We start from the raw sequence: 26,656 nt of genomic DNA on the forward strand, positions 1-26,656 counted from the left end.
GGAGCAGGTAACGACCCTCCTCGAGCTCTGGGAAAATTTGATTGGGCAAGTGTGGTATTCTGGAACAGGAATTGAAATGCTGTCTCTTCATAGACAGAAACAAAATGTAATTTTCCTGATGCATATCTATGGCATGGTTGACAATCAAATGGCGTTTAAACTTTTCCTCCTTTATCTTAATGCTTAATAGCATTCAGTTCATTCATTTAGGGCCAAGCCAGCCTTGGTCATTCACCAGGGCAAGATAATTTCCTTTCTGTTGCAGCCACACTGACAAAAGCAGTTTTCAGCTTTCTGAAACATGACAGCCAGAAAATGAGATCTCTCTTGTCACCAATATGGCATTTAGTTGCAGACTTGGTTCAGTGACCTTGGAGACTTTCAATTCTAATGTAGCAGTATAATAATTGTTTGTTTTTCTTCCTCCTTATTCTCTCTAATCACTTTATTTCGTAGTTGCACAAGGACTGCTAAAGGACACACCTGACTGAGAAAACAGCAGCCTGTCCTTGGATGATGTTTATTTTATTAATGTATACACAGTGAAGGTCTAACTTGTAAGCTCTCTTCCTAGGCTGTATGTGTGTATGTGTGAGCTCTTCATATGCTCTGTAGAATGACTCTGCCACTCTCACAGCTGTGAACAGAAAATATATTACTCATTTATCTGAAAGCTGCATATTAAAATTGCCATTAAATAATAATGACTTGTGTAAACAACTTAGATCTTGAAGGAATAAAAATCTTCTTTTCATCTGAAGGTGTGACTTTACTGTTTCGGGTTTCCACAATGCTTATATTAAAAAAAAAAATAGTTTAATTCCACAAGATTTAACTTGTTCCATGTTCCTGTTACTATACAGAAGTGCTAAAGTATGGACTCCATTTTCACTTCTTCCCTTTTCAACTCATTCACACCAGAGCATCTTCTCGATCTTTAAATGAGCTCTGCTTCTGTGACTACACCCACAGAAAATAACTACTTGTGATTATTTTTCATTGTGTAACTGCTCTGCTCCATATGTCCTTTGAGCATGCTGATCAACATGCTGTAAAGAGCATTTTGCAGCTAATCCTAATTACTCTATTTTAGCTGCCTGCTTAAATTCTTTTAATCCAAGCAAAAAAGTATTTTGCGTTAGATGTCACATTTTCCTCTAGATGACAGAACAACTAGTAGACAAGAGCATAGTGCTTGCTAGTGATTTTGCAGTCCAAATAGCCACTGCTTCTTACAGCAGTTCCCTTTCCTCTCTTTTAGCTAGCTTAGCAGTGAGTATTCATGCTTGCTTTATTTGATTGCCCTTGAATGCTTTGCATAATCATGCAGATTCCTGTCTCTCTGCATCTGTTATGGTTCCTAGATTAATATTTACAGTAGTCTAGGCTATAGACAGTTGACTGTATTCGTGTTGCATTAGCAAATGTACTGTAAGTCGTGGAGCCATTGAGCAGAATGTAATACCGATGTGATTTATATTTTAGGAGAACCGTGCCCAGAGAATGGCAGAAGCCCAGGCTCAGTGTCTACGCACCACAGTTCTCCAAGAAGTGACTATGCTACTTATGCTAACAGTAATCACGCTGTCTCTAGCAGTAATGCTACACCCCCGGAGGGCTTTGCTTCTCACAGCTTGCAAACCAGCGATGTTGTGATCCACCGCAAGGAGAATGAAGGTTTTGGCTTTGTGATCATCAGCTCCCTGAACAGGCCTGAATCTGGGTCCACAATAAGTAAGTAATCACATTTTTCACTTTTATTTTCCCTGTTTATCTTCAAGTAAAAGAAAATGAACTAAAACCTGACACTTGCTTATTAATCCCTGCATGACTGCATTGATTAAAGCTGAAGGGACTCTCCACATCACTTCCAGAGCCATTGGTTTTCTGTTGTGTCTTGGACAAAAGCAAAGGTTATTCTGGCCTCTGAGGCACTGTTTTTTAAACACTCATCTTACTGTCAGGGAACAGAGCAAGTCGTCCATAAAGTAGATTTTCTCTGATCCTCTATCCCAAAGAGACACTGCAGGTAACCAACAAACAATTCCTGCCATCTGCTACTGAATTACACTTATTTATTAAGATAAAGTTCAGAAATTTGCCATGAAATTTGAGATCAAAGAAAACTTCATGATTGAAACTGTTTGGTTGGGATATTAATGAGGAAGCTAGAAAGTCAATTAGAAAGTGGTGAAGAGAGGTTGATCTTTTAGCTGACTGAACTATAGATAGCATATAAATTCACAGAATCACAGAAGAGCTGGAGTTAGAAGGGGCCTCTGGAGACCATCTGGTCCAACCCATACTTAAGCAGAGTGAGCTAGGACAGATTGCCCAGGACCATGTCCAGTTGGGTTTTCAAGGTCTCCAAGGAGAGAGATCAGAGCTACTCTGGGCAAGCTCTTCCAGTGTTCAGCCACTTTCACAGCAAAGGGTTCGAATGGCATTTCCTGTGTTTCAGTTTGTACTCACTGCTTCTCTTCCTGTGGCTGAGAATCTGGACCTGTCCTCTTTACATGTTCCCACTGGATATTTATTCACACTGATAAGATCTCCCTGAGCCTTCTCATTTCTGGGCTGAACAGTCCCAGCTCTCTCAGCTTCTCCTTGTATGACATAGGCTCCAATCCCTTAATCATTTTGAGGCCCTTTGAGGCCTCTTGGAGGATGGACTTTCTCCAGTAGCTCCGTATCTGTCTTGTTACTGGGGAGTCTAGGACTCCACTCCAGATGTGGCCTCATCTGTGCTGAGTAGAGGGACAGAATCACTTCCCTTGACCTGCTGGCAACGCTCTGCCTCATGCTGCCCCAGGTGCCACTGCACTTCCCTCCCACAAGGACTCATGTGGCTGGACAAGCTGGCTCATGTTCAGCTTCTCCTCCAGGACCCTAGGCTCTACTCCACAGAGCTGTTTGCCAGCAGATGAGCCCCCAGCCTGTCCTGGTGCATGGGTTTATTCCTCTGTAGGTGCAGGACTCTGCACTCCCCCTTGCTCAACTTCCTGAGGTTCCTCTCTGCCCATTGCTCCAGCATTTGGTGCTGTTTAAGATGTCCTACATATGTGAGACATCTGAAGGGAGTTCAGGCAAATACAATATAGCACCTACAAGAGACTCACACCCTTTTCAAAGGTAGCTACAGGCAGAGGGGCCATTTGGTATTTTGAGTGGCACTAGACACCTACATTTACCCAGCTGAACTGAGCCCCTTGCATGGGGGAGGATTAAAGGCTTTGTTCTGGGAGATATCCACACCTCCCACCAAATCCATCTGAAACTATGAACACAAAGCACTTCTGAAAAATCAAGACCAGGGAGGAGATTTGACAATTTGCAAGTTACAGCCTAATACAGTCTTTTCCTTGCATTCAAAAGATGTTTTTCGGAAACAGTTCTTTTGCCTCAAACTGGTTCATGAGGAAACAAAACAAAAAAAAAAAAAACTACAGCTTTTAGGACCAGACTTCACAGTTCTAAATTCATTAGAGAAAAATGAATAAGAGAATATGGGGAAAGTTATATCTCACAAAAGCAAATAATCTCAGAAAACATCTTCACTATATTTCATGATCATGCAATTATTAAAAGTGTTGTTTTTCATATTACCTCTTCTGAATTTTAAAATACCATAGGATTGCTAGAAATAATATTGTAACAAAACCACGGATAATTAGCCACTTGGGACTCTGAGTCTTCGTTTTATTGAATATAATAGCCAACTTGAAGTTCTTTGCAGAAGATCAGATAGAAAAAAAATCCATAGAGGCCACTGAGATACATGCATATTAATCAGTTAAGCTGGTCGTGAATTTTCGGTTGGGGGAGATGAAGAGGGAAAGGAGAAAGAGATAAAAAACAGAAAGTATGGGGCCAGGCTCAAGATCCTACTTTGTGTCTTACCCTCCAACATATTCTTGTGATGGTGACACCGTTTCTGCCCCCAAGCAAGTACATAGGTAGCCACTGTTGAGCCTCAGTTGGACACCCCTAATGAGAATGACAGTCTGCTGGAGAAATGACAAGTGAATTTATTAAAATAACTGTATTGAATCACAAATCTCTCAAAGACCTCTCAAGTCCTAAGTTTAGAAAAAGAGCAATGAACCAAAAATGTTCAATTTGCGGTAGAGAGTGACATAGCAAAAAAGATCCTTCCATATAGATTCTGATCCAAAAATGTAATGAAAAAAATAAGCTGAAAATCAGTCTTTCTCATCAGTAATAAAAACAGGTTAAAAATCATTAGCCACTTGGATTTTAAGGGGTGGGGGGGTCCAGTCTCTCTACCTAATAATTATTTGCTCGGAGTAATTTGGGTATATTAACAACATCATGACAGATATATTGAGGAGAAACACTTATATCCCTTACGCAGCACTTTCAGGCCACATCTAGAATACAACCTCCACTTCTGAACTCTTCAGTGTAAGAAAGGTATCAATACACTGGAGTGAGTTCAGTGGAGGGCTACCACGATGGTCAGGGCTGGAGCACTGGCCCTGTAAGGAGAGGCTGAGGGACCAGGGCCTCTTCAGCCTGGAGACAAGATGCCTTGGGGGGACCTGACAGCAGCATCCCTACATCTACAGAGAGGGCATCAAGAAGACGCAGTGGGACTGCGTGGTGGGAGGTGAGAGGCAATGGGCATAAGGTGACAGGAGAGGTTCAGACTGCATGTGAGGAAAAGCTTTTTTCTCTGCGAGATCAGTCAAATGGTGGGCCACTCAGGAAGGTTATGTAGCCTCTCTCCATCCTGAGAGGTTTTCAAGACCAGACTAGAGAAAGCCTGAGCATCCTGATGTGACCCCCGAGCTGACTGTGCTTTGAGTGGGAGGTAGGACAAGAGACTTCCTGAAGTCCCTTCCCATCTGATTTTTTTCCTGTGATTCTTCAATGCATAATCTGGAGTAGAAAGCATACCAACAGCAGGAAAAAGTATCGAGTGGACATAGGAGGTATAATAAATATAGCAACATCTAAATATGGATTTGCATGACACCATGCAAGAGTCTTAGTAGACACTGTCTTTTCACAGCAGTGATACTTTAAAGTGAGGAAACGTTACGTGGTAATTCTTATGCTTCTGGTTTCGGAGCTAGTCCATTTGTCGTTTGCTCAAGAATCTCCACCTCGCACTTAGAGATGCTCTGCAGACAAAACATAAACATATGCAGTTAATGGCTGGCCTCAGAGCCACTAGTCCTTGGGTTTCCTGCCTTACACTTGGCTCAGGGCTCCCGGGGGACACAACAGTTGGCTCCATGAGAGTTTGCCGTGTCAGTGGTAACTAGCTCTGGCTCTGAAGCTACCTGTCCATCCTGCTGAGAGCAACCAGCAGCACTCCAGGTAACCCTGTCACCCCTTCCCATCCTCTCGGGTGAGGAGTGGGCTTATGCCCACTGCCCTGCTCCCACGCAGCCCGTTAGGAATGCTTCCCATTTCCTCTGTCCCACAAAAGCCCACAAGACAGTCAGGAGCTTCCTGGATTTGGGATGTCATTCTGGTTCGAGTACACTCACACTCTTGGCCATGTTTCCTCTTGACAAGCTTTGTAAGGGTTACCTTGTCACTGTTCATTTCCAGACCTGCCTTTGCTTTGCAGAAATTTGCAGCATCCTCTGAGGGCATTTTTTTTCACCCTTGATTGCCTGCACAGAATAAGGGCAGACTATGGCCATAATTATGGAACATATTCTTTTTTCACATCTTGTGATAGGTAGAATTGTAGCTGTCATTTTAATAAATTGCTATTAAGTAGCTTGGAGCCAGTCTTTAGATCAGGACATAATTTTGACTTACTGGTACTTGCTTAAACATCCAGTACTTGCAGCACATTTCCTTTCCTGTGTTCTACAATGACAGAAAATTTCTCTTTCCTGTATCAAAGCATTACTTGAAATATTGTTTAATTCAGCACAGTGGATTATCAACCTACAATTCTGATATGGAGCAGATCAGGAGAGGGAAAAGAGTGAATGAAAAGATTTCATAGGGCAAAGTTGGGGCACAGACAAGGTCAGCCATGCTTCAAAAATATATCAGTAAAAGAAGATAAAATGGATAAATAAAGAACTGTGTCTGAGTGGTACATCCAGGAGCAAATCATTTTGCCTAGTGTGGAGCCCAGGGGCTTTTGGAGCTGTAAGAGATTAAAAAAAGAAAATTCACCTGGCCAGGCTCTGACCTGTTCCTAATGAAAAGATTAACTTCTGTTGCCCTGAATACTATTTATCAGGCTGTCCCTGAGACTCTGTCCCAACATAAAAGGGGCCTTGGCTCTCACTCCCTCACTAGAAAGGCCTCCTAAATTTGACCTTTCTTCATACTTTCTATTGCTATGCAGGCTACCCGTAATTTGTCAAAACTTTGACAACCCCAGTGGTGTTTCTTTAAAGGACTCAGAGTCACTCATCCAGCTGAAGGCTTAGAAATTGCAAACATTAATTTTTCAGTTTTGGTTTGAAGTGGCTACTGACTACCTAACCTCGGGGTGTTCCCAGGCCACCGCATCGTCCTTCAGCATTAAGCACATCTTTAGGGGCCCAGGCTCACTAGCAGAGCTCAGTGTCCTCATGGAGCAAACGCCAACCTATGGTTGAAGCCCAGTCTTGAGGAAAACATCGCTGCTTCTCCCAGTAAAGGCAGTCGCAGCGTGCGTGGCTCTGCGAGGGAGGGCTGCTCACGAGCCATCTCCTGTGAGGCCGCGACGTCCTGCTGCAGGCAGCATGTACAGGCTGTGGAAAGGCAGCTGCCCGAGGTGGCACCGCGTGACGTGATGGTGCCAAGTGTTGCCCTGCAGCTACCATTACCAAACACCCACCAGTTAATTTACCTGTTACCTTTAATATAGTATTCTATTGTATGCTTCCTCTGTGGTAGAAGTCCATCCTTATAGGGCCTTCTAAGACATCAAGGTAAATTCACAAGCTGCATCTCATGGAGAAGCACTTGCAGTAAGCTGGAAATGGCCAAAAGAAAATTCCCCTGTGAACTTGTCCCAGTATATTAAGAAATCCACTTTTCTTGCCTACTTAGGATGCTACTCTTGCTTTTTCCTTGCTTGTGTTCGGGATGCAGGCTTTTCAGAAGAGAAGTTGTGACCCTCTGTAGATCTCTAACATGCTAATATTTCTAGGAAAATAATAAAAGCGTGTAGAAGAAGAAAGTATAAGAAACCATGTGTTGCAAACAGATCTTGTTAGCTGGCAACTTCCGCTGAAAATGGAAAATTGGCAATATTACTGTGAATTTTACTTAGCAAATACTGGCAATTAGCATCATTATAAAATGTAAATAAATTGAAAATACAGATTTTTTAAAAAAAAAAGTTTAAAAAAAGTGAAGACAAAAGGCTGTGCTTACTTGTTATAATCTCTCTCTGATTTAGTAAAAGAGGAATTATAGATTTCATTTGCCCATACACCGCATATGCCAATGACTGCTGGATTTTGAAAACATGATACAAGTGGCCTAATGAGAGAGGTTTCTCAGATTTCTCAAAACACCCAGGCTTAACTAAAAGCCACAGATCCAAGATAAGCCTCTGATGACTACAGAAAACAGCGTTCTGAGATAAGTTACGTTCAGCCCTAGAGTAGCTTTGAACTCCTTGCAGGTTAAAGAACAGCTTTTTGATAAGGGATAAACTCAAATGCGTGATCTGAGACGGTTCTTGGTGCTGCAGTTTCACCTGCGCCTCTTATGTGAGGTGAGGAGGTGCCTAGTGGAAAGGATCTCCTGCAGCAAACCTGCAAATCCTCAGGAAAACAGAGCATTTGAAATGCAGGGTGTCCATCTATCCTGTTTTTGAATAAAGCAGTGAAAAACCACCTGCATTGAGATTCTCCTGTGGAACCTGAATGGGATTTAGGGGCAAAGAACCTGGTTTCTCACTTCTGCTTCTACCTGGCTTTGATTTTTAGGTTTGGGCATTTTTTCTGCCTCTTCATTTATAAAAAACAGCACACTTTCTCAGCTTGTTTAACCAACTATATATTTTGAAGATAAATTATTTTATTAGTTTTATTTTTTAATCAAAATATACAACTAATAACAATGAAATAACCTCAAATATATTTCTGAGTTTAGGGGCAAGAATTATTGAACTGGGTGTTTGATGTTTTTGGAGATTAAATCATGGAGAATCCTAATCCTAATCCAAATTATTCCCCTCTTTGGCTGACTCCAGGGTCTTCAAAGTCACTTGTACTTGGTGCAGCTGCTCCTGTGTTTTGAAGATCAAACTATGTAGGAGTTTTCCCAGCACCAACCTGGGAAATGATCTGGGTTTTGCTAATGTCAGAGCCATGGTTCAGTTTTACTTTGATAAATTAGGTACCTGACTTGCACTAGGCTTTGGCTGCCAATTCTTCTTTAGATCTTTAGATTTTTAAGTCATGTGCACTTGTTCCCATCTAGTGGCTTACACTTGTGACAAAATTACTGTGGACATGGCCCTTGATAGGATGTTGGAATTCCTAGGTTCTTCAATCTTATAACCAGGAGTGATTATTGTTATCTGCAAGTATATAGCAAGGGGTTTTTTTCTTCTTCTGATTCCCACATAAACTAGCCCCTAAATTTCAGGAAAATATTTTGTCTTGATTTTAAAATTACCCCAACAGAAACCACACCATATTCAAGCTTACTGAATTTCAGATTATTCAGAGCCAATTAAATTACAGATGTTTATACTGAATATACTCTCTCAATTAAAATTCGATATGCTGGAGCCTGCTGGTTGAATGAAAATTCTTGCACCTTTGGAGAACTGAGGACATAATAAATATTCATGTGATCACCTGTATAACATTGAAAATGACAGCTGGCTCAGGACAGTTCATTTGTTTGGTTTACCATCTATATCCTTAACATTAAAAAAATGAAAAAAAAAAAAAAGATAGTTTTCCTACTGGAGAGCTTAATAAATATAGGTTTGATTTCCTTTCCGTTTAACTGATCATTTCTGACATTTAGCTACTATGTTGAAAAAAAAATAGGAAAGGTAGTTTTTACAAAATCCATTTGCAGCATTTATGACTAAAAAAATCCTGAACAGATATAAAGAAAATTCTACATGTAAAACAAACAAACAAAAAAGTTATCTGTTGGTAACATCTTGTTAGAATCAGCCATTTCTAACATTCGGGTCTCCCAAATCAGAAGGAATCATTTTTATTTCCAAAAAAGCAGAAGAAATATAGAGGTAGAAGCAATATTTATATTCAGCATCTCCTCTGGCTTTGTGTACAACTGACTCATGCACAAGGATTCCCAGGTACAAACAGTTATAGAATTTACTATCTTTTCTGAAGATGTGGAAAGGATGTTAATTTGGAGTAAAAGGGGATAATCTTATCAAATACAAATATTAATATAGATATGCATGGATTTGGAGCTATCAGTAAGTTAATCTAAGCAATCCTTGCCAACTTTCTAAACACAATGATTTCGTATTTTTTCTCTTAATTTTGGAATTTCCGTTGCCTGCTTTGTTCAGAGCGGAGCTCGGAGCAGCTCCTTGCTCTCCTGGGAGGGCAGCAGCTGCGAGGTGCAAGCGCTGGGTCACGCTGGGCTCCTGACACAAACGCTTTAAATAGCAGAGGGAGACGCAGGACGAGAGGCTGACAGCATCAGAAATCCTCTGGTGCTCTCAGGATTCAAATGTCTCTGAAGTCACTCTTTTTTTTTAATAAGTGCACAGCAGAAAAAATGAGGCTCCCTCATTCCGTTGTTAGGAACTGCTTCTGCTGCACGGCTGCTCTCCACCAGGATATTTAGATTTAGGAATACAACTTCTGCCCCAGAAATATTTTTCTGTTCATATGTGAAATATCCCCATCAGTATCACACCTTGGATGACTTGATAATATATAATCAAAACTATATATAACATACGTGGATGTATGTTTTACATATTTATAAACTGTCTCATTAATTCCCCATATTTTCAACACTTACAGCAAATCTGTATAAAACACTGTTTACCATAGTACATTTCAGGTGTAGTTTCCTTCCTTGTGTGGTCTAAAGTGACTAAGAAATTAGCTGCATTGCAGAAGGGCAGCTTATTCACTGTGCTCATCTGTTGTTTGAATAATGGGATTTTTGCTTAGCCAGCAAGTACTAAACTACTCCGTGGAAAAAAAAGAAACAGATAAAATCCTCTACAGAGCCTAATCTAGGCATGTGTTGCTGTTCAGGATATACATGTTTGGCTAACAACTTGTTAATGAATCTCAGAAGAGGTGTGAACCCATTAGTGCAGATCTTTAAGGGCAGGTGGATTCGTTTACCACCCATCGAGTGATCTGAGATGTCTAAAAGGTTCATTTAACAACTGCTCTGCTTAGGTAAAAATAAAACATTGGAGACAAGAGCTAAGAAAAAAAAACTGCTGTCTTAGCAAAGCCCTAATGGAAGCTGGGACTTGGAAAGCGGGATGCTGAGGGTGGAGGTGGCGCTGGACGGGAGCGCGGAGCCGGCATGTCCTGCCCAGGCATGTCCCCAGCTGCAGCATCACAAGGGCGCCCGACTCGGTCAGAGCCGGCTGCTGGGAACATGTCTAATCCCTTCTTGGGTCTTTCTTCTGTGCAACAATTGCCATTGAGCAGAAAAAGAAATGTGCTGCGTAGTAATCCCACTGTTTACTGCCCTTTGAAGTGGCGAATAATCATGTCCTGTTCATCCCCTTCATTGTATTTGTGATTTTATCACGCTGGGTCTCCCTGTGGTCTCTTCCCCAGCTGCAGGTACCTTGTTTGTGTGGCGTTCTCTTCTACAGATGTAGTTGCTGTTCCTCGCTAGCAGGCTGCTTTTCTGCGAGACTTTGCTGGCTCCATGCTGTGCATTTTGTGACGGGGATACTGGCATGGCCAGCAAGAGTCAGGCTGTAGGTGCACAACAGGCTAATGATAGTTGTTGCTAGACTTTTCCAAACTCTTAAAACTCTATTCAACATTTTACTTGGATGGTGCTTTTAGGGAACCAGCTGCATTTTTGGCAAGTTCTCTTTCCTGAGTTATAATCATTAGTTTAGGGCCCATCCCTGCCTCGGCTTAGCTAGGGTTATTTTTTCCCCATGTCCATCATTTTGCATGAGATTTTTGTCTGCCACTTCACTCAGCCTGCTCAGTACCGCCAGTTTTACAGCTCTTCCACACCAGTTTTAGATGTGACCGTTCTGAACAGTAAAATTTGCCAATTACAGAAATTCACAGTTCATTTCTACCTTTTGTTCCTTAGCTTTTATTTAATTAATCCCATGTGAGAGGAGCTCTTATCCCTTCTCATTAAATATGTCACCTCCAAAGGCTCTTAGAAGTTTTCCAAAAGTTTTCTAAAATACCAGCAATCCTCTCTGCATGAACAACCTGCCCATCAAATAAGCTGCAGCCCTGATGCATCCCTACATCCTCCTGCAGTTGATTTGTGTCTGAAAATAAGTACCACGAGCCCCCACTTCTGGCCTGTGTGACCTCAGGTGGGACTCTGTGCCTTAACGGAGACCCAGGGGCAGATCTCCCTCAGGGAGAGCAAGTGGACACTAGAAGCTCCTTGGGATGTTGCTGGGTGTCCCTGGGCCATCCCATCTCCTTCACAAGCCTTCATCGGTACCTGAGCATTGGCCTCCTCCTAGAGAAGCTTCGCACACTCCTGCGCTCCTGCAGCAAGATAACAGGGTGATGCATTGAACTGTAAAGCCTCCAAACTCAAACCACAGTAAAAAAAGGTGCTTTGGCAGACAAGAGTTTTGTTCTGAAAGTTATTGACCATTGGCCCTATGCATTGCACAGGAGGAGTGAAAGGGCTGAGGCAATATCTGAACAACCCGAGCAGAAACCTCCTTCAGGGATGCAAAGGCCTTGAGGCTTCAAAGGAAGAAAAGGGGGAAGAAAAGTTCCTCTTTCTCTTCCTTCTCTCCCTTTCACTTTTCTCTGGATCTGCAGGTGAATCAGACTTTTGTGGCCCTTCCTCTCCAACGTTGGTTTTAGTGGGTTTTGTGCAAAATCTGGCTATTCATGTTTCAGCTATTTTAGTGTAGAGAATGGCCTTAGACAGTGTGATATAAAGTGGGTGCTTATTTCCTGAGCAGCAAGACATTTCTGAAGTGTGCTTATTGTGTCAATAGTGACTAGAGCCATAATTTAATTTGTATTCCTGCCTGAACTTTACTGGTAAAGAAGCATGCAGTTTGATTATTGGTTGCACTCAGAATACTCACTTGTATTTTTAGCTCTCAGAAAATTATTTTTTAGCACTGGGAACAACACTTTCGTCCAGGCTACAAGCAAAAGTCACTTTGAGGTGTGTGTGTTGTGACTTTGCTAAGATGTACAATATGTGTTTGTCACCACCACCTTCAAGGAATGTTTATCACAGGGCTGAGAAATTTGGTTGTGTTGCTGGAGTATTCTGAACACATCTCCTGTTCTCAATTTGCTTCACATGAGCATTGATAGCCTAGCTGTTTCCCCAGAACTGTTTAATTGATCTTTTCTTTTGTATTTTGCAGTTCTCTTTAGATGTTAGAAATTTTAATTTATTATTTTAAAGAAAAAAAATTAAACACCAATTGGATGTGGGTAGTGAGGCTTAACACTCCCTAACCAAGATTTGCCAAGATTTAAGTGTAGAACTGGTAGGGGATGCTCACACACCTTTGTGATATTAACAGACTACATAGTTAAGCTTAATTGCAACACAATATTAATAAAATACATAGTTAATTACAATAAGCATATTTATGAGTAATAAAGAGAAAGAAAAGTAGCACACTGAGTCTAGATGAAGGGATGAGTCAGCTGTAGTAGTTCAATTTAGGGAAAAACAGAGGAGAGTAGGGAATAAATGGGAGAAAGATTGCAAGCAATATTCAGAAAACTCACTGGGAAATGAGGGAAAAGACAGAGAACAGGAGGCTGCATGCAGCATACAGAAAGCTGGAGAACCACAAAAAAAAAAAGAAAAAAGAGAAGCAAAGTTGTTCCGAGAATGTATGTGCAGCCGTATCTATTTGTCGTATCTAAATGTGTCTCTGTGCTGCTCATAACTGCCTATAATTTCATGCTGGCACATGTGTGAGCAGAAAGCTACACATCTCAATAAACCTCTGGTCTGATTCTTGTTTATCTGAGAGGAGGAGGAGAACAATTTAGCGAGCCCGGGATGTTTTCAGTAGTGAAATCTGTGTGTGAAGTAAATCCTGCCTGTGGTGCTTCTACTGCAACGTACAGATAAAGGAATTCGGGAAACCTGGGGGTGGGAGGCAACTTAGGGCTGTGCTTATCGTGCATATTTATCCTTTTTGCTGCTGCAATGCCCTGTTCTCCTGGACTGCTTACGATCCTGCTACACGCCAGGTTTGTAAACCAGCCAAACTGTGGGTGGGTTTTGGGCCTTATGCATATATGCCATGTATATATGCACATCTGAGTGCTGAATCTTTAATGAAACCTCTACAGAGTTAATGCAAATGATTATTTTGTGAGAACGACTGGTTTATACACAAACTTTTTTAATTCACATGGAGCTTTCTTCCAAATGAGACTAATTTCTTTTGTTTGTGGACATCATCATCACTTATTGCAGCGTATGTTAACTGTGACTGTTCTTCCTTGCCCAGCTGTCCCCCATAAAATAGGACGGATAATTGATGGAAGTCCTGCTGATCGCTGTGCAAAACTTAAAGTCGGAGACCGGATCTTAGCTGTGAATGGCCAGTCTATCATTAACATGCCTCATGCAGATATTGTGAAACTAATTAAAGATGCAGGTCTCAGCGTAACACTCCGCATCATTCCTCAGGAGGGTAAGTCAATGGCCCTGAAAAACAGGAAGAAAATTTTAAGTAGCCTCCAATTAGCTTGAATTATGTCACCCCTTGAAAGAGCGTCTTTTGTTTCACATACTCAGCTGTAACATACAGTGCATGGAAATTACAGCTTTAGATCTGGCTAGAATAAAATCCAAATTCTTGAAACTATTTCTAGTTATGAGCTGGTATTTAAAGAGACTCCAGAGAAACATGAGAGGGAGCAGAGTGCAAGAGAGTTAGTTTTACTGTCTTCTGGAAGAATTTCCACTGCACGAAAAGCACCCTGTGAGAGGTGCCTTTTGTCGTTCACTGCTTTTTTATCGCGCTCTATGCCAAACCCTTACACAAAGTGACTCACAAGGGACTCCCGTGTCACCACTGGGCACGTTCAACTACCTGTGACAAAAGAGTGATGACAGGGAAGAGGTCTGATTTGGTCATTTCCTCCACACTTGCTTGTCACTATGAGTGCACAAGGATAGAAAGAAATGAACCCTAAAATATCTCCTTTGTAGGTTGAGGATAAGGGAAGAGACTTGATATGTGGTTGGGAGTTATGGGGTTGGTTTCAGAGGATTTTTTTGTTTTGTTTTGTTCTGGTTTGGAGAGCTGCTCTGCCAGTGTGTGAATAGTCCTGTGTTAATGAGACTCTGGCTTTACAGCTCAGCAACAAATACTAATAAAGCTGGGAATGCCCTGCACGGCAAGGAGGATAATTCATGAGCCATGCTCAAGTGCCATGGTCTCTGCTTCCTGCTGCTGAATCCAGCAATTGGACAAGAAATAGTCTGACACTGGCCAGGGACTGCAAATATGAGCACTTACCTACTTTGTTAAATGAATCCAGAGAGCAAAACCCATCCAAACATACAGAAGTACAACCATTCTGCCCGTTCAGGAGATGCTCCTAAACCTGCTCCAACATGAGAAGTCTTGTCCAGGCTGGGCTGTTTTGAGCTTTGGGTGCTAGTGATGAGAAACAACTTGTGTCCCAGGCCTGGCTGCCCCGTTGCTACACTATGTGACACTGCACACCTCATTTATCTTTGGGTATTAGTATCCCAGTGTATAGAATTAGGAAAAAAAAAAATCTGAGCTCTGTAATGCACTTTCAGGTGAAAAATACCATATAAATGCAAAGCAGTTTTAGAAGCAGCTTATGATTTGACTAGTTCATCCATAGTTATGAGAGTAATGTAGAAATGAGGGACAATATTCCCAAGGTCTATCTGTGAACATTCGCCATACACATGCAAAATAGGCAGTGCAAGACCTAAGCATAGCAAAGACACTGCTTGTGCATGCATGAGGAGCATGCAAATAGGCAGGATTTTTTGACAAATTGGCTTAAATTGAAAAGATTTTTATTAAAGAATCCAGATTTTTTAAAAATAATTATAAATATAAATCATTAGCGAGTCGTTAGAAACATACAGTTTGAGGACAAACTTGCAGCCCTCCATCCTGATGTGAGCAGACTCTCATGCACACATGTTTGTAGGGAGATGCTGAGCAGCATAACCCTGCCAATATGTTAGGAGAAACACATTTGATATAAGCTTAAGGCCCAATATATCTTCCCCTAGGGCAGGAGGAAACCTGCAGGAAGATTGGCCCCTCTTTATTAACCAGGCCACAGAGCCAAATTCTTTTCCCAGTCTGCCAGTCTCTCTGAATTATATGTTGTTCAGAGAGGGACTTTGGGTTTCTGTGGCATTCCTATGCGAATCCCTGGTCATTTGGCACAAATCTGTGAAATAAAGCATCAGTTTAGCTGGTTAGGGAGCATTTTTAGAGATTGGTTTTGCTGCTCACTGTCCCCAAAGATTTAGGAAAGAGAAGAAATTCTTATTGAGCTCCAAGGCAGCTGGAGCCACCTGAGCCCAGTGGTGCTTCAGCGTCTGTGGCAACAGTCTGTCACCCCATGAGAGTGGTGAAAGCCACAAAATCACTCATTCTCTCAAAATGAAAAGTTTCCAAATATCAATATTTCTAGACTTCAAAAGAGATCATGAAGCATGGAAGCCATTTGTGCCCCGTCCAATTGGGTTTTAAATAATGAAGGTCACAATTGAAATTACCAGAGTGACCCAGCTTTCCCCTCTCAGAGAATACCAGCAGGAGCCCAAATCCAATTACGAGCCCAGATAGCAAAAGCAACAAGGCACAAACACCGGAGGGGGACCCCCAGGAAGCCGCGCGCCGGCCTGCTTGTCCCCGCGGCCGCCGCGGCGCCGTGACGGCCCTCTCCTCCGCAGCCTCCCCGTCGGCAGAGCTGAGCAGCCCGGCCTCGGCGCCCGGCTCCGAGAAGCAGAGCCCGCTGGCGCAGCCGCACAGCCCCGGCGGGACGCAGAGCCCCGGCGGGACGCAGAGCCCCGGCGGGCCCGGGCCGCCGCCGCCGCAGCCCCTGCAGCTCCAGGGACACGAGAACAGGTGAGCGGGACGTGGGACGGCGATAGCGGCGGGGAGCACGCGCGTTAGCTACATGCATTTAACGCAGACTTCGACATATATATATTTATGTATTTAACTCCCTTTGTTCTCCAATCGTTAAATGAGGATGAATCCACTCCCCTGTGTTCATCTCCAGTAAGTAACCTACCTCACCAGGACCCTCATCCCCAATATATTACATGCCAGCTATAAAATTTTAGCTTTTTGCTTTCAGGAGTACTTGTATTCAGTTGATTCAGGCGCTGGGCATCCTAACTCGCCTTGCTTAACAGATGTACCTTTTTCACTTATCCAAAGTAGCTTTCTCTAATTTAATCACACTTTCCAAATTTCTTTCCTTTATTATTTTATCAGATGCGTCTCCAGAAGTTGTCACCTCTTCGGAAAGATATGCTTCTGGCCAAATCCAATGCAAAACTTTCACAAAGCCTCTCTGGGATATTTAAGGCAGTAATAAGTGCCTAGTGAATTGGGGGCTTTCAGAAGAGATGTGTAAACTATATTAATTAAACTTGCAAAAAAACAAGTTCTGTAATTATGCTTCTCAATACTTTATTGAGAAGGATAAACTGTAAACTGTCATTATTTACATATTCAACAAGAATTACGGTGACTACCACAGTAAATAAAAGCATCATCCTCTTGGGTGCAGCTGTACATGGGGAACCCGCCCAAGGATGATTCTTGTTCCAGAAGAAAGTTCATTTTTGTTGGCTGACATTTCACTACATGTTCTAAGTGAGTTTACAATTTGTACATATATTGCTTTTGCATCAGTCAAAGTTAGAATAATAAACGATATATAAAATCTTTAGGAATTATAACTGGTATTTTTCCTTTCCATGTTAATGAGGTGTGATGTTGCAGTAAGCCTGTTTCTTTTCAGTCTTCTTGTTACATCGGATCATGCCACAAAGTACAGAAAATAAGAGGATTGCATGTATTTGTGCAGATCTTTCAGTAGATGCCATGTATGGGTTTAAGAGTACCTGTGGCAGTAGGATGTTTTCTTCTTCTCAGGAAAGTCAAATGGAACTAGCTCTGTTTCTTCTTTTCTGGTGAGACATCTAGCTAATTAAAGCTAGTGTGTAGGACGACCTGCTGTAATGTTACTGTAACTTTACCAATCAAATAGCAAAGTTTTGAAATGCTAGATCTGAAACATTATGAAATGTTTAGCTTGCTGAGCATTGTCTTTTCAGAGGTAAATTAATATGAACAAAAACACTGGTGTCATTCAAGATGTCAAGTGAATTTGACTCAATAGTTTTGTTTCAAAATCCCTTTCGCAGTCTAAACACCTCCCTGTGGCTGCATGTGTATCTATATGCACATGGTCACTTGACAGCCAAAAAGCTTCCAGACTCTTCCTTATTAAGATAGAGTCTGAAATATATAAGAAAAAAAAATACTTTCTTCTGCTCCTGTGGTTAAACTGTAGAGATGTCTATCGTGAATTTTTTTGTTAAATCTAATTCAAACTGCTATTACAGAGGCACCTTACTAAATGTATTCAGGATTTCCTTTAAGGCCCATTCAGCATGTTGCAAACCCAGGTAAGAAATGAAATTGTGCACAGATTCCCCTTTTAGAGGCAGGAAGGGTTTTGAGGGGAAAGGGAAGCACCATACACAGTGGTAAGGAATCCATTCCTCTCCATCTGAGGAACTAATTTCTGTACTTTAGAAAGTCAAATTTTCTTTGAAATGTTGGGAACTGACTTCCTTCAACCACCAAATTAATTAAAAATTATTAATTAAAATGATATTTGTATTAACATTTCATCAACCATTTTTTTTGCTTCTTTTATGCTGTGACACCTCTATTAGTAGCTACTAGCATGACCTGTTAAGGCTTGTAGCCAGACAATGTTGTAGGGTATGTACAGTATATTCTACATTAGCGGATGTTGTATCAAAGAATACCTTTTATTGAAAAGGTAATGTCTAGCACAACTTATTCATCCTCATTGAAATGTAAGTATTCACAGTAATAAGAGCTTGTGTCAATAAAACGCAGGGGATAGCCAGTGTCTGCAGTGATTTTTTTGTTTATTCTATAGAAATCTTCCTTCTGGAAAAAGCACTTCATAAGCTCAGTGGATTATTTTGCAATGTGTATTTTTTCTAATGCAGTTTCTTCTTTCAGTTAGTCAAGATAAGTGGGAATCTGATGCTTTTGCTGCTCCTGTTCCTCTGAGCCTAATCCCGATCTCACTGATATCAGCTGGGAAATTGCACAGAACAACCTAAGTGAAAATTGCTCATGCTCACATTTCAGAAGTGGTCACTGATTTGGATGCCTCTATGTTTACCCTAGAAAGCTTTGCTTATCTGTGAAAATTTATTTTCTGCAATTCTGTAGCCAGGCAATTTGCCCGCGCTCCTCAGTATCACAAGCAATGCATATTTCTTCACGTTCCGCTGCCTTCTGAAACGCCATCGTTTTGCTCAGTTATAGGTCAGAAGTAAAAGCAAGGCAGGATGTGAAACCTGATATCCGGCAACCTCCGTTTACAGACTACAGGCAGTCTTCAACAGACTACAGGCAGCCGCCGCTGGACTACAGGCACCCTCCAGTGATGGACTACCAGCAGCCACCGCCGCTCGACTACAGGCAGCCGCCCTTGCTGGACTACAGGCAGCATTCACCCGACACCAGGCAGTACCCTCTGTCGGACTACAGGCAGCCCCAGGTATAAACTGAAGTAGTTACCGTGCTCTTCCACAGAAAACAGTACGTTTTGGAGGCAGAGGCTGTGTGTGCTATCCAAACAACTGACATTAGGGAAGAAAAAAACACCTTTTTCCGTTTTTTTCTCTTCGCTCTGAGATGCTATTTCTCTGTAGAGAGAATTAGTTCACAATCATTACTATTAACAAAGAACTGCGCAGTCTATAAAATAACACAACATTTATAACTGCATGGCTAGAATCTTAAATAAATGCTATTTTTAAGGTACTGGACAGTTAAAATAGAAGTTCCCAGATAGGCTGCCCTTGCCACAGCAGAAGTTATTAGTTTTCTAAAAGCATAATCCAGTCATCGTACAGGGGATGTGCTTAGGCCAAAATGTGTTTCAACAGTGCTGCTGAAAACGTCTACACAAACCGTGCTCGCAGTTAGGATTTGGCTGCAACAAGGATCTTCCACTTTCCACCTCCTCCTGACTTAGGGAGCACTTCTGCTTCTCGTTGTGGGCTTGCTCTGCTTCTAATACAGAAACTGCCTGCTTCCCCACTTGCCAAATCAGCACCTCTGCATAGACACGAACACACTACCAGGAAAATACTGTACTGAACGTGAATATGGAACCAGCACAGAGAGTTTTAGGTACCAGGCAGCTGCTCGATGATGACATTTTTGGAGACTTTAATTTAGATTTAGTAATTTAGACTTAGGCATCTGTATTTCACTAAATTCTCTTTAAATGACCAAAACTGGCGCTCTTGATCTCCTTGCTCTTGCCGGTGCAAAGGTGTGTTTGCACACCTGGAAGGTGTGTTTGCATATGTTAGTGGGTAGCTGTGCATCTTAAGAGAGGTATTTTCTTGAATGTAAATCAGTCTATTCATATTCATATGGTTAATTGTGCTTCCTTCTATATTTGTCCACACAGGATTTCGATTATTTCACAGTTGATTTGGAGAAGGGAGCCAAAGGTTTTGGGTTCAGTATTCGAGGAGGAAGGGAATACAAAATGGATTTGTATGTGCTGCGGTTAGCAGAAGATGGCCCAGCAGTAAGAAATGGAAGGATGAGGGTAAGTAATTTTGCTCTTTTGAAACTGAGCCTATTGCAAAAATTCCAAGAACTGCATTGTAAGAGTTTCTGTGAACTGCGTTTTCATAATAGATATATTTGGTGATGGGGTCAAATAGGAAGCAGTGTTTTGCCTCTGAATATGTTTTGAACAACCAAGGCCAAACACGTCTGATTGATAGTATAAACTATTTAGGAAGACTTGGAAAATCACTTGACATATATAGTAGGTCTGTGCAGTTTCTTTGGGAAACAAATATATTACATTTTGCGGATAGCAGATTTTGCTTTGTTGTAGATTTTTGTCTTTTTATCCTCTGTCATTTGAATCTGAGCACCTTAAAATCTCTTTCAATGAATTTGGTATTTCTCATCAGCATGATTAACATTTACTTTGCAATCACAAAAGCAAAGCAGTAAATGTATGTCACTCATTTGACAGTTATGAAACGCAGGAGCTGATCTGTATTATTTTACTATTTTAAGTAAATTGCCTACCTCGTACTTGGCACCTTTGTTTATTGATATTATTCAATTTTCTCTGCCGTGATCATCTTTCACTATTTGTTTGTATGGGTCCTGTATTGGTAGAAGTGTAGTAATAGCAGCACATTCAAATACCAATTTTAATAAAATTACAGCATTCACCTAAAATTCCATAATGAGAAAAATATACATTCTATGTGGGAAAAATAATCTCATCAAAAGTAGATACTTCTCATCTGCCCAGTTTTACAAAAGGAGGACATAAAGTTATCAAGGCATATTAATAGATTAACACATTACAGATTAGTGAGTGGAAAAAAAAAAGGAGTAGGGGAATCCACATGTAAGAATCCACCAAGAATCTGTATGTGTGAGATTCTCTTCACTATCTTCACTTGTGTTTTCATGCTTTCATGTACTGTAGTACTATTGCAGTTACTTGTCCTTAACAAAAAGACATGCCATATATTATTAACCATAACGTAATTAAAGATGAGGGGGAAAAAAAAGGGTTGTGTTTTTAATAAGGTCTGGAATCACATATTTGGAAACATATGGCTATGACTGCAGACTTTGAAGGATGATGTCTTTCGAGAGAGATCTTTTCAAGCTATACTAGGCAAAAAATCTGACCTGTTAAGATCTGTGCATGAGTTGAATAGTACAGAATAAAGTCCACTTTGAGTAGCATAAGTATGCAAAGTATGCAATATAAATACATCTTTTCAATTTTATTAGGAAAATCCTATATTTTATCAAGAAAAATCCTCTTTTTTTTCTAAAATATCTTCTTTTAAAACTTCCTCTATTGATGTAGTTACTATACAAAGCCAGATTGGCCAGGCAGTTCTGTCTTAGGTTCTTTTTATGCTGGTTTAAAAATGCTGTTGCTAAGAATCAGTCTTACCCTCCAGCCCTATCACTGAGTCTTCTCCTGTTTAATAGCCATTTTAGCCTGACAGTCACAAATGGGTTTGGAACTTGCATGACCTTTATCTCCAGTGACCTGTAACTGATTGACAAAAGTGGCATAATAACAACTGCTTCAAAATAAAAAATATTTTTTAAAATGTATTTAATTGCAAAGAGGAATAGTGCATATGGGAAGATGAACAAAAGAAGCTAGGTTCTGTACCCATATCTCTTTTCCTAGGTATAATCCTCTATCAATAATGCAGGTTCGTTCCCACTTGCCTGGGAGACTCATTCTGCTTGCTATAGTTCTGTATCGCTGTTTCACAGATACCGCTCTATAGGAAACATGCAAAAATTGTTCAGTCCTTCTGGCTTCATATACCTTCATCTTTAAGTCTCTTATCCTAGGCTTTCAGCACAGGGATGCTTATGTGGTAGTATCTAACCAGGGGCATCTCCTAGCTAATAGTTCTTCTCATGGTCTACTTACCTCTGTCCCTGTTTTGCTTCCTGTTTCTTCCTCCTTGAAAAGATGTCTTTGATTGTCTGCCTTGCAGAAAACATCAAGCAGACGAAATGAGGTACACATCTTGCTTCTATAAATATCGTAATGCCACTATTTTTCTCGCTAACTGAGCCAAGGAAAGAAGAATTTAAGCCACTAAGCTCTTGGAAAAAATGAGCTTTAAAATATATAGGTTTAATTACTAAACATATTCCACACGTATTTTGTTGTTAGTATAGTTGTAGCCAACCAAAGTTCTGATAAAGGCACACTTATATTGTTACAAATCTCCTTTCTCTACAAGAATAAATAAAAGCATATAAAGTACCTTCACAGTGATAAAGCTACATCTGTAGTAGTGAGTTTATAATTTTGTATAGTTAAAGCAATGTAACCTGTAACTGAAGACAGCTCCAGATAAGCAAGTTGGTGTCCTGCAGGGTGTACTTTGTGCTAATGGGCACTGCAAAACCTTAGTGATGGAATGAGCCCAACGGTTAAGTTCCACTTGAATATGTGATAAAAAATGTGAAAGTTTATCAGTACACCTTCAAAAGTTTTGAAGGTTTAAATTTATATAAAAGCGTTATGCATTACTGCCATACAAATTTTAAGAAGTAAAATTTAAGATCAGATGTAAATATATGAAACTATGTTTTATAAAAGAAAATAGAATAGATACATTACTGAGGAAGGTAAGTGTGAAAGGAATACAAAATACCTTTGCTGGGAGCAAAGAGCGATTGAACCGAATGACAATCATGATACAGAGAAAGTAAAATCAAGATTAAAGCATCCTCATGACACTCTTAATTTAATCTTCAGGCCCTTATGAACTCAAATGAAGCTTGGAAGCAGATGAGAGAACTGACTGATAGATTAAATAGAGCAAAGCACTGGAAGTGACCAGCTTCCAGTGGTCCTGCCAGAACTGTCTAGCTTTAAAAAGATGGATGGAATGGGAAAAAAACGTGTAATAAAAGTTTGTTGTCCCTTTCCCATTTCCAACCAGAAAGTCTTATCTTCCTTCTCACTGGGAATGGCAAACTAGACACTTTGTGTTCCTATGGAAACAAATCAACTGATGAACTTGCTGTATAGGAATACTAGTTCTATAATAGTCATTAATTCCCCTTCGTGACTGATGGAGCTTTTTGCCCCATTTTCTGCCACATTGTTCTGAGACCCTCAAAGGTGGAAGACTGATAAGTTGATGGCATACTGAGTTCACCAACATCACTAGCATATTGTTTTTTTTACCCAACAGCCCCTCTTCTGCTTATGTAGATTTTGCATTATCTCTTAAGTTTTGATGTGATTTGTTTAAAAACAATTGTAAAACCTCTGCAGTGTAAATACACTTTTCTTAGTCCACATCTGTTTATGTGCACTGAGACTTCTATTTGGGCTTATAGATTCTAGTTCTGCAAAAAGCTCAGGCATACATCCTAATCTGGCTTGGTTGAGTCTGTCACCAGATATGGGAAGGAAATGTCCACCAAAGGAGCCAGATGTCTACTGCTAGAAGAGATTCTCCAGATGACTGTTGGAAGAGAGGATTTCCAGAGATCATTTCCAACCTCAACTGTTCTGTGATTGTGAGATACATCTTCTGCTCCCATGATTGGTGACCTATCCTCAGGAAGTCTTGCAGAGCCACAGCAATAACTGCGTAGCTACATATGAACCCATGTATCAAGTCATATAGCAAAATTACTTCAGCAGGCTTTCATTGTAATTCTTGGTTAAGAGATATGAAGATTTCTTGCAAAAGACCTCTGTAGAGATATGCCTTACTGAATGATGAAGTGGAAGTTGATTCATCCAGCTGTTAATTCTGTCAGCTGAGGACAGTTCAAGGGAAAATGGTGAATTCTGAGACCTTCCTTGGTGAAGGGTTAGAGAAGTTTAAAAAAGTGATTCAAAATGCTTCTTGTAAACTAAATGAATTTTCACAAAAAGGGAAACATCCTACAAGTTAGGAGTACTGAAGAAGACTACCGAAGAAGATTTAAGGAAATGAATTTAGGATTTATAAAGTCAGAAAGACTCATTGCGTGGTCTGAATTTATCTCCACCTTTCTTCAATATAAGGGAATAGCAAATATGCAAGACTCTGTCCACACTTCACCATGGCAAAAAGGAAAGTAGAGGTGAATAGGATGATATTTGTTCTCCAGAAAGATAAGGATGAAGAAAAGAAAAGAAAAGAAAAGAAAAGAAAAGAAAAGAAAAGAAAAGAAAAGAAAAGAAAAGAAAAGAAAAGAAAAGAAAAGAAAAGAAAAGAAAAGAAAAGAAAAGAAAAGAAAAGAAAAGAAGAAACAGGAAAAATGTTTGGAGAAATATTAGTGTCTTTGATATTTTATATCCAGAGCTGGTATGAGTCGGAGGACATCAGACTCCGGAGGACTCCAGATCCCAAATATACCTAACATCAGAAGAAAGTTGTGAAACCAATTGTGGTAAGACAAAGGATGATGATATTGGACATAAAGCTGCAAGAGTTAGTCTCAGAGCAAGTCAAGATTAAGGTACACATTATCTTTAATAATAGTATAGGGCAGTCACCAAAGATGAGGGACATAACAACCAAAGTAGAGCACAGTTCCTCCAGCCTTTGACGATTCAAATTGTACTACTGATAATTTTACTGTAAATAAGATGAAGCTCAAGATAATCCATGGTTTTCTTCTGGTCTCTTTATGAGAACAATGATCAGCTGAGTCCTGCCTGCAAATCCCTACCCCTTCCCAGCTTAGAGAAAAGTAACTGCTGACTGCTCTCAGGAGGGTTGTTAAGGATGTTCACAGTGTTTGCTAGACGTGTAAGATATGATCAACAGATCTTTTATTGCTTTGAATGATATCTCTTCCAGCCAGCATGCTTATTGAAACGGCTTCAAAGAACAAAGAGCCTGTAGCTGAGGGCTGCAAAGATAGACAGTATCTTGCACAATTGGGTTTAGTGAATATGAAATTCATGGAGAACGAGGGTGAAATGTTCTTTTTATACACAGTGTACATCTGTGTCATCTTGTCACTTTGTGAGTTACATCCCTTTTTTCCACTTATTCAATGAAAGTCATACATCTCATCTTTGACATTTCTAGTTTCGCTGGCTTGTCAACTCATTTTTCTCAGTCCACATATGCCAGTTAGCCCTATCTCTAGCTTTCTCATAACCCCTAATATTACATTTCTTCCTCATTCTTTTGTAGATTTTTCCTATATATTTGCAAAACAGACTTCTGAAATACAAGCACTGCAGAATTTTAGATCTTTCATTTTGCAGTCCTCCTTTGACTTTTCATTCCTTTCCTGTTTATTGCTTTTCCTGCTGCCTGTGCACCTCTGTTTCAATTGTATAGATCTGGCACTAAAACTAGGCACAAGGCACAGGAAGTTTCTACAGTGATGACAGGGAACATCTGTGCTGTTGTTCCACAGGAATTTTTGTTGCTTTGGTCTGTTCTAACTTGATGAGTGAGTAGCACATTGAGACTGTCCTTATGACAATGACCCAGTTATGCTATGGCCGGATTCACTGGATTCTGAAATCTAATATAATTTCTGTATTTCATCCTTTCTCATGATAACACAGTCCCCATCATCCTTCCTCATAGTTATTCAAGAAACTTCACCATCCTGCATCACAGTTAATTCTAGCAAAAATGGAGAATTCAATATTAAAGAGTCAAGGGCCATAAGGGCAATCATGCAAGAAGGAGCTTGTCTTATCTGAAAGGAAACATAACTGAGGTTTCAGATCATGGAAGATGTAAGTTTTGTATATGCAACTATTGTCAAATATTAGACAGCATCCAATACTCTCATTTCCTTCTTTCTAAGTGCCTCAAAAGTGAGGTCAGGCAATTGCTTTTATTTTTTCCTTCTGACAACATGACTTCTGTGATCTTGTTTGCAGCAAGGGACGGAACACCAATGAAACTAATAACCTGATATTTTAGCCTTCTTTTAAGCCTTCGAAATCCCCCAGAAGTGCCTAGAGGTTAGACTTCTAAACAGTGGGGTGTCATGTAAAAGTTGACTATTGTGAAGCGCATCTACCAATAGAAAGTATGGAACATCAAGACTCCTCAAGGAACAGGCAGCATCAAGGTAGCTGTCTGTCTGGCTTGCTTAGACTCTGCATAACAGTGGAGTTTAACAAGGGGCTGTGCACCCATCTTCCCAGAGCAGGACACTCCTGAGCATGAGTAGACACCTCAAGTCACACACGCCGGAATAGCTGGAGCAGTTCTGAGAGATACAGAGATACTTCACCCTGGACACTGGGGCAGATCTGAAATGCAGGCAAAGTTCAGAGTAGTTGTAGGTAATTATGTCCCAAGTTCTTCTTGATTTTTCTGTGTTCTTCTTGATTTTTTTTCACATTTCTGCTTTCTTTGATTACGTGTGTGAAAGCACATATTTAGCATAGTGTTCATGCAGTCACTTTAACAGTTTATCTATTTTTAGCTGACGTGATTTCTAGGTTTGTAAAACATTAAAGGCATCTCTTTCCATCAAGTAAGGAATCCCAATCTGAGACTTGAATAAAATACAGCTTCCACAGTCACTTCTTCTCAGCCCAGGAATCATATGCTCTGTATTACCATTCTTTTATAAAAGTGACTTTCGGAGCTGTTGTCTTATTTCTCAGAAAACAAAATCCAAGCTTAACTGGCTGGGCTACCACATATACTCTTCTGTGAGATT

The 26,656-nt window shown here is 40.5% G+C and overlaps 1 protein-coding gene across 9 annotated transcripts in view; it reads left to right on the forward strand.

The window, feature by feature from the left end:
* MAGI2 (membrane associated guanylate kinase, WW and PDZ domain containing 2) overlaps positions 1-26,656 on the forward strand; it is a 677,723-nt gene that overhangs the window by 619,507 nt on the left and 31,560 nt on the right. For all 9 annotated transcript variants that reach the window (XM_088533177.1, XM_088533170.1, XM_088533173.1 and 6 more), the window contains 5 exons: positions 1,486-1,734; positions 13,625-13,810; positions 16,075-16,249; positions 18,725-18,965; positions 19,890-20,033. In XM_088533177.1, coding sequence (XP_088389303.1) covers positions 1,486-1,734; positions 13,625-13,810; positions 16,075-16,249; positions 18,725-18,965; positions 19,890-20,033 — 995 coding nt within the window. The remainder of the gene's footprint in view (positions 1-1,485; positions 1,735-13,624; positions 13,811-16,074; positions 16,250-18,724; positions 18,966-19,889; positions 20,034-26,656) is intronic.

This window comes from Tinamus guttatus, unplaced genomic scaffold (assembly GCF_059628265.1).
Source record: "Tinamus guttatus ecotype Peru unplaced genomic scaffold, ASM5962826v1 Tinamus_guttatus_pri_ptg000489l, whole genome shotgun sequence".
Lineage (NCBI taxonomy): Eukaryota > Metazoa > Chordata > Aves > Tinamiformes > Tinamidae > Tinamus > Tinamus guttatus.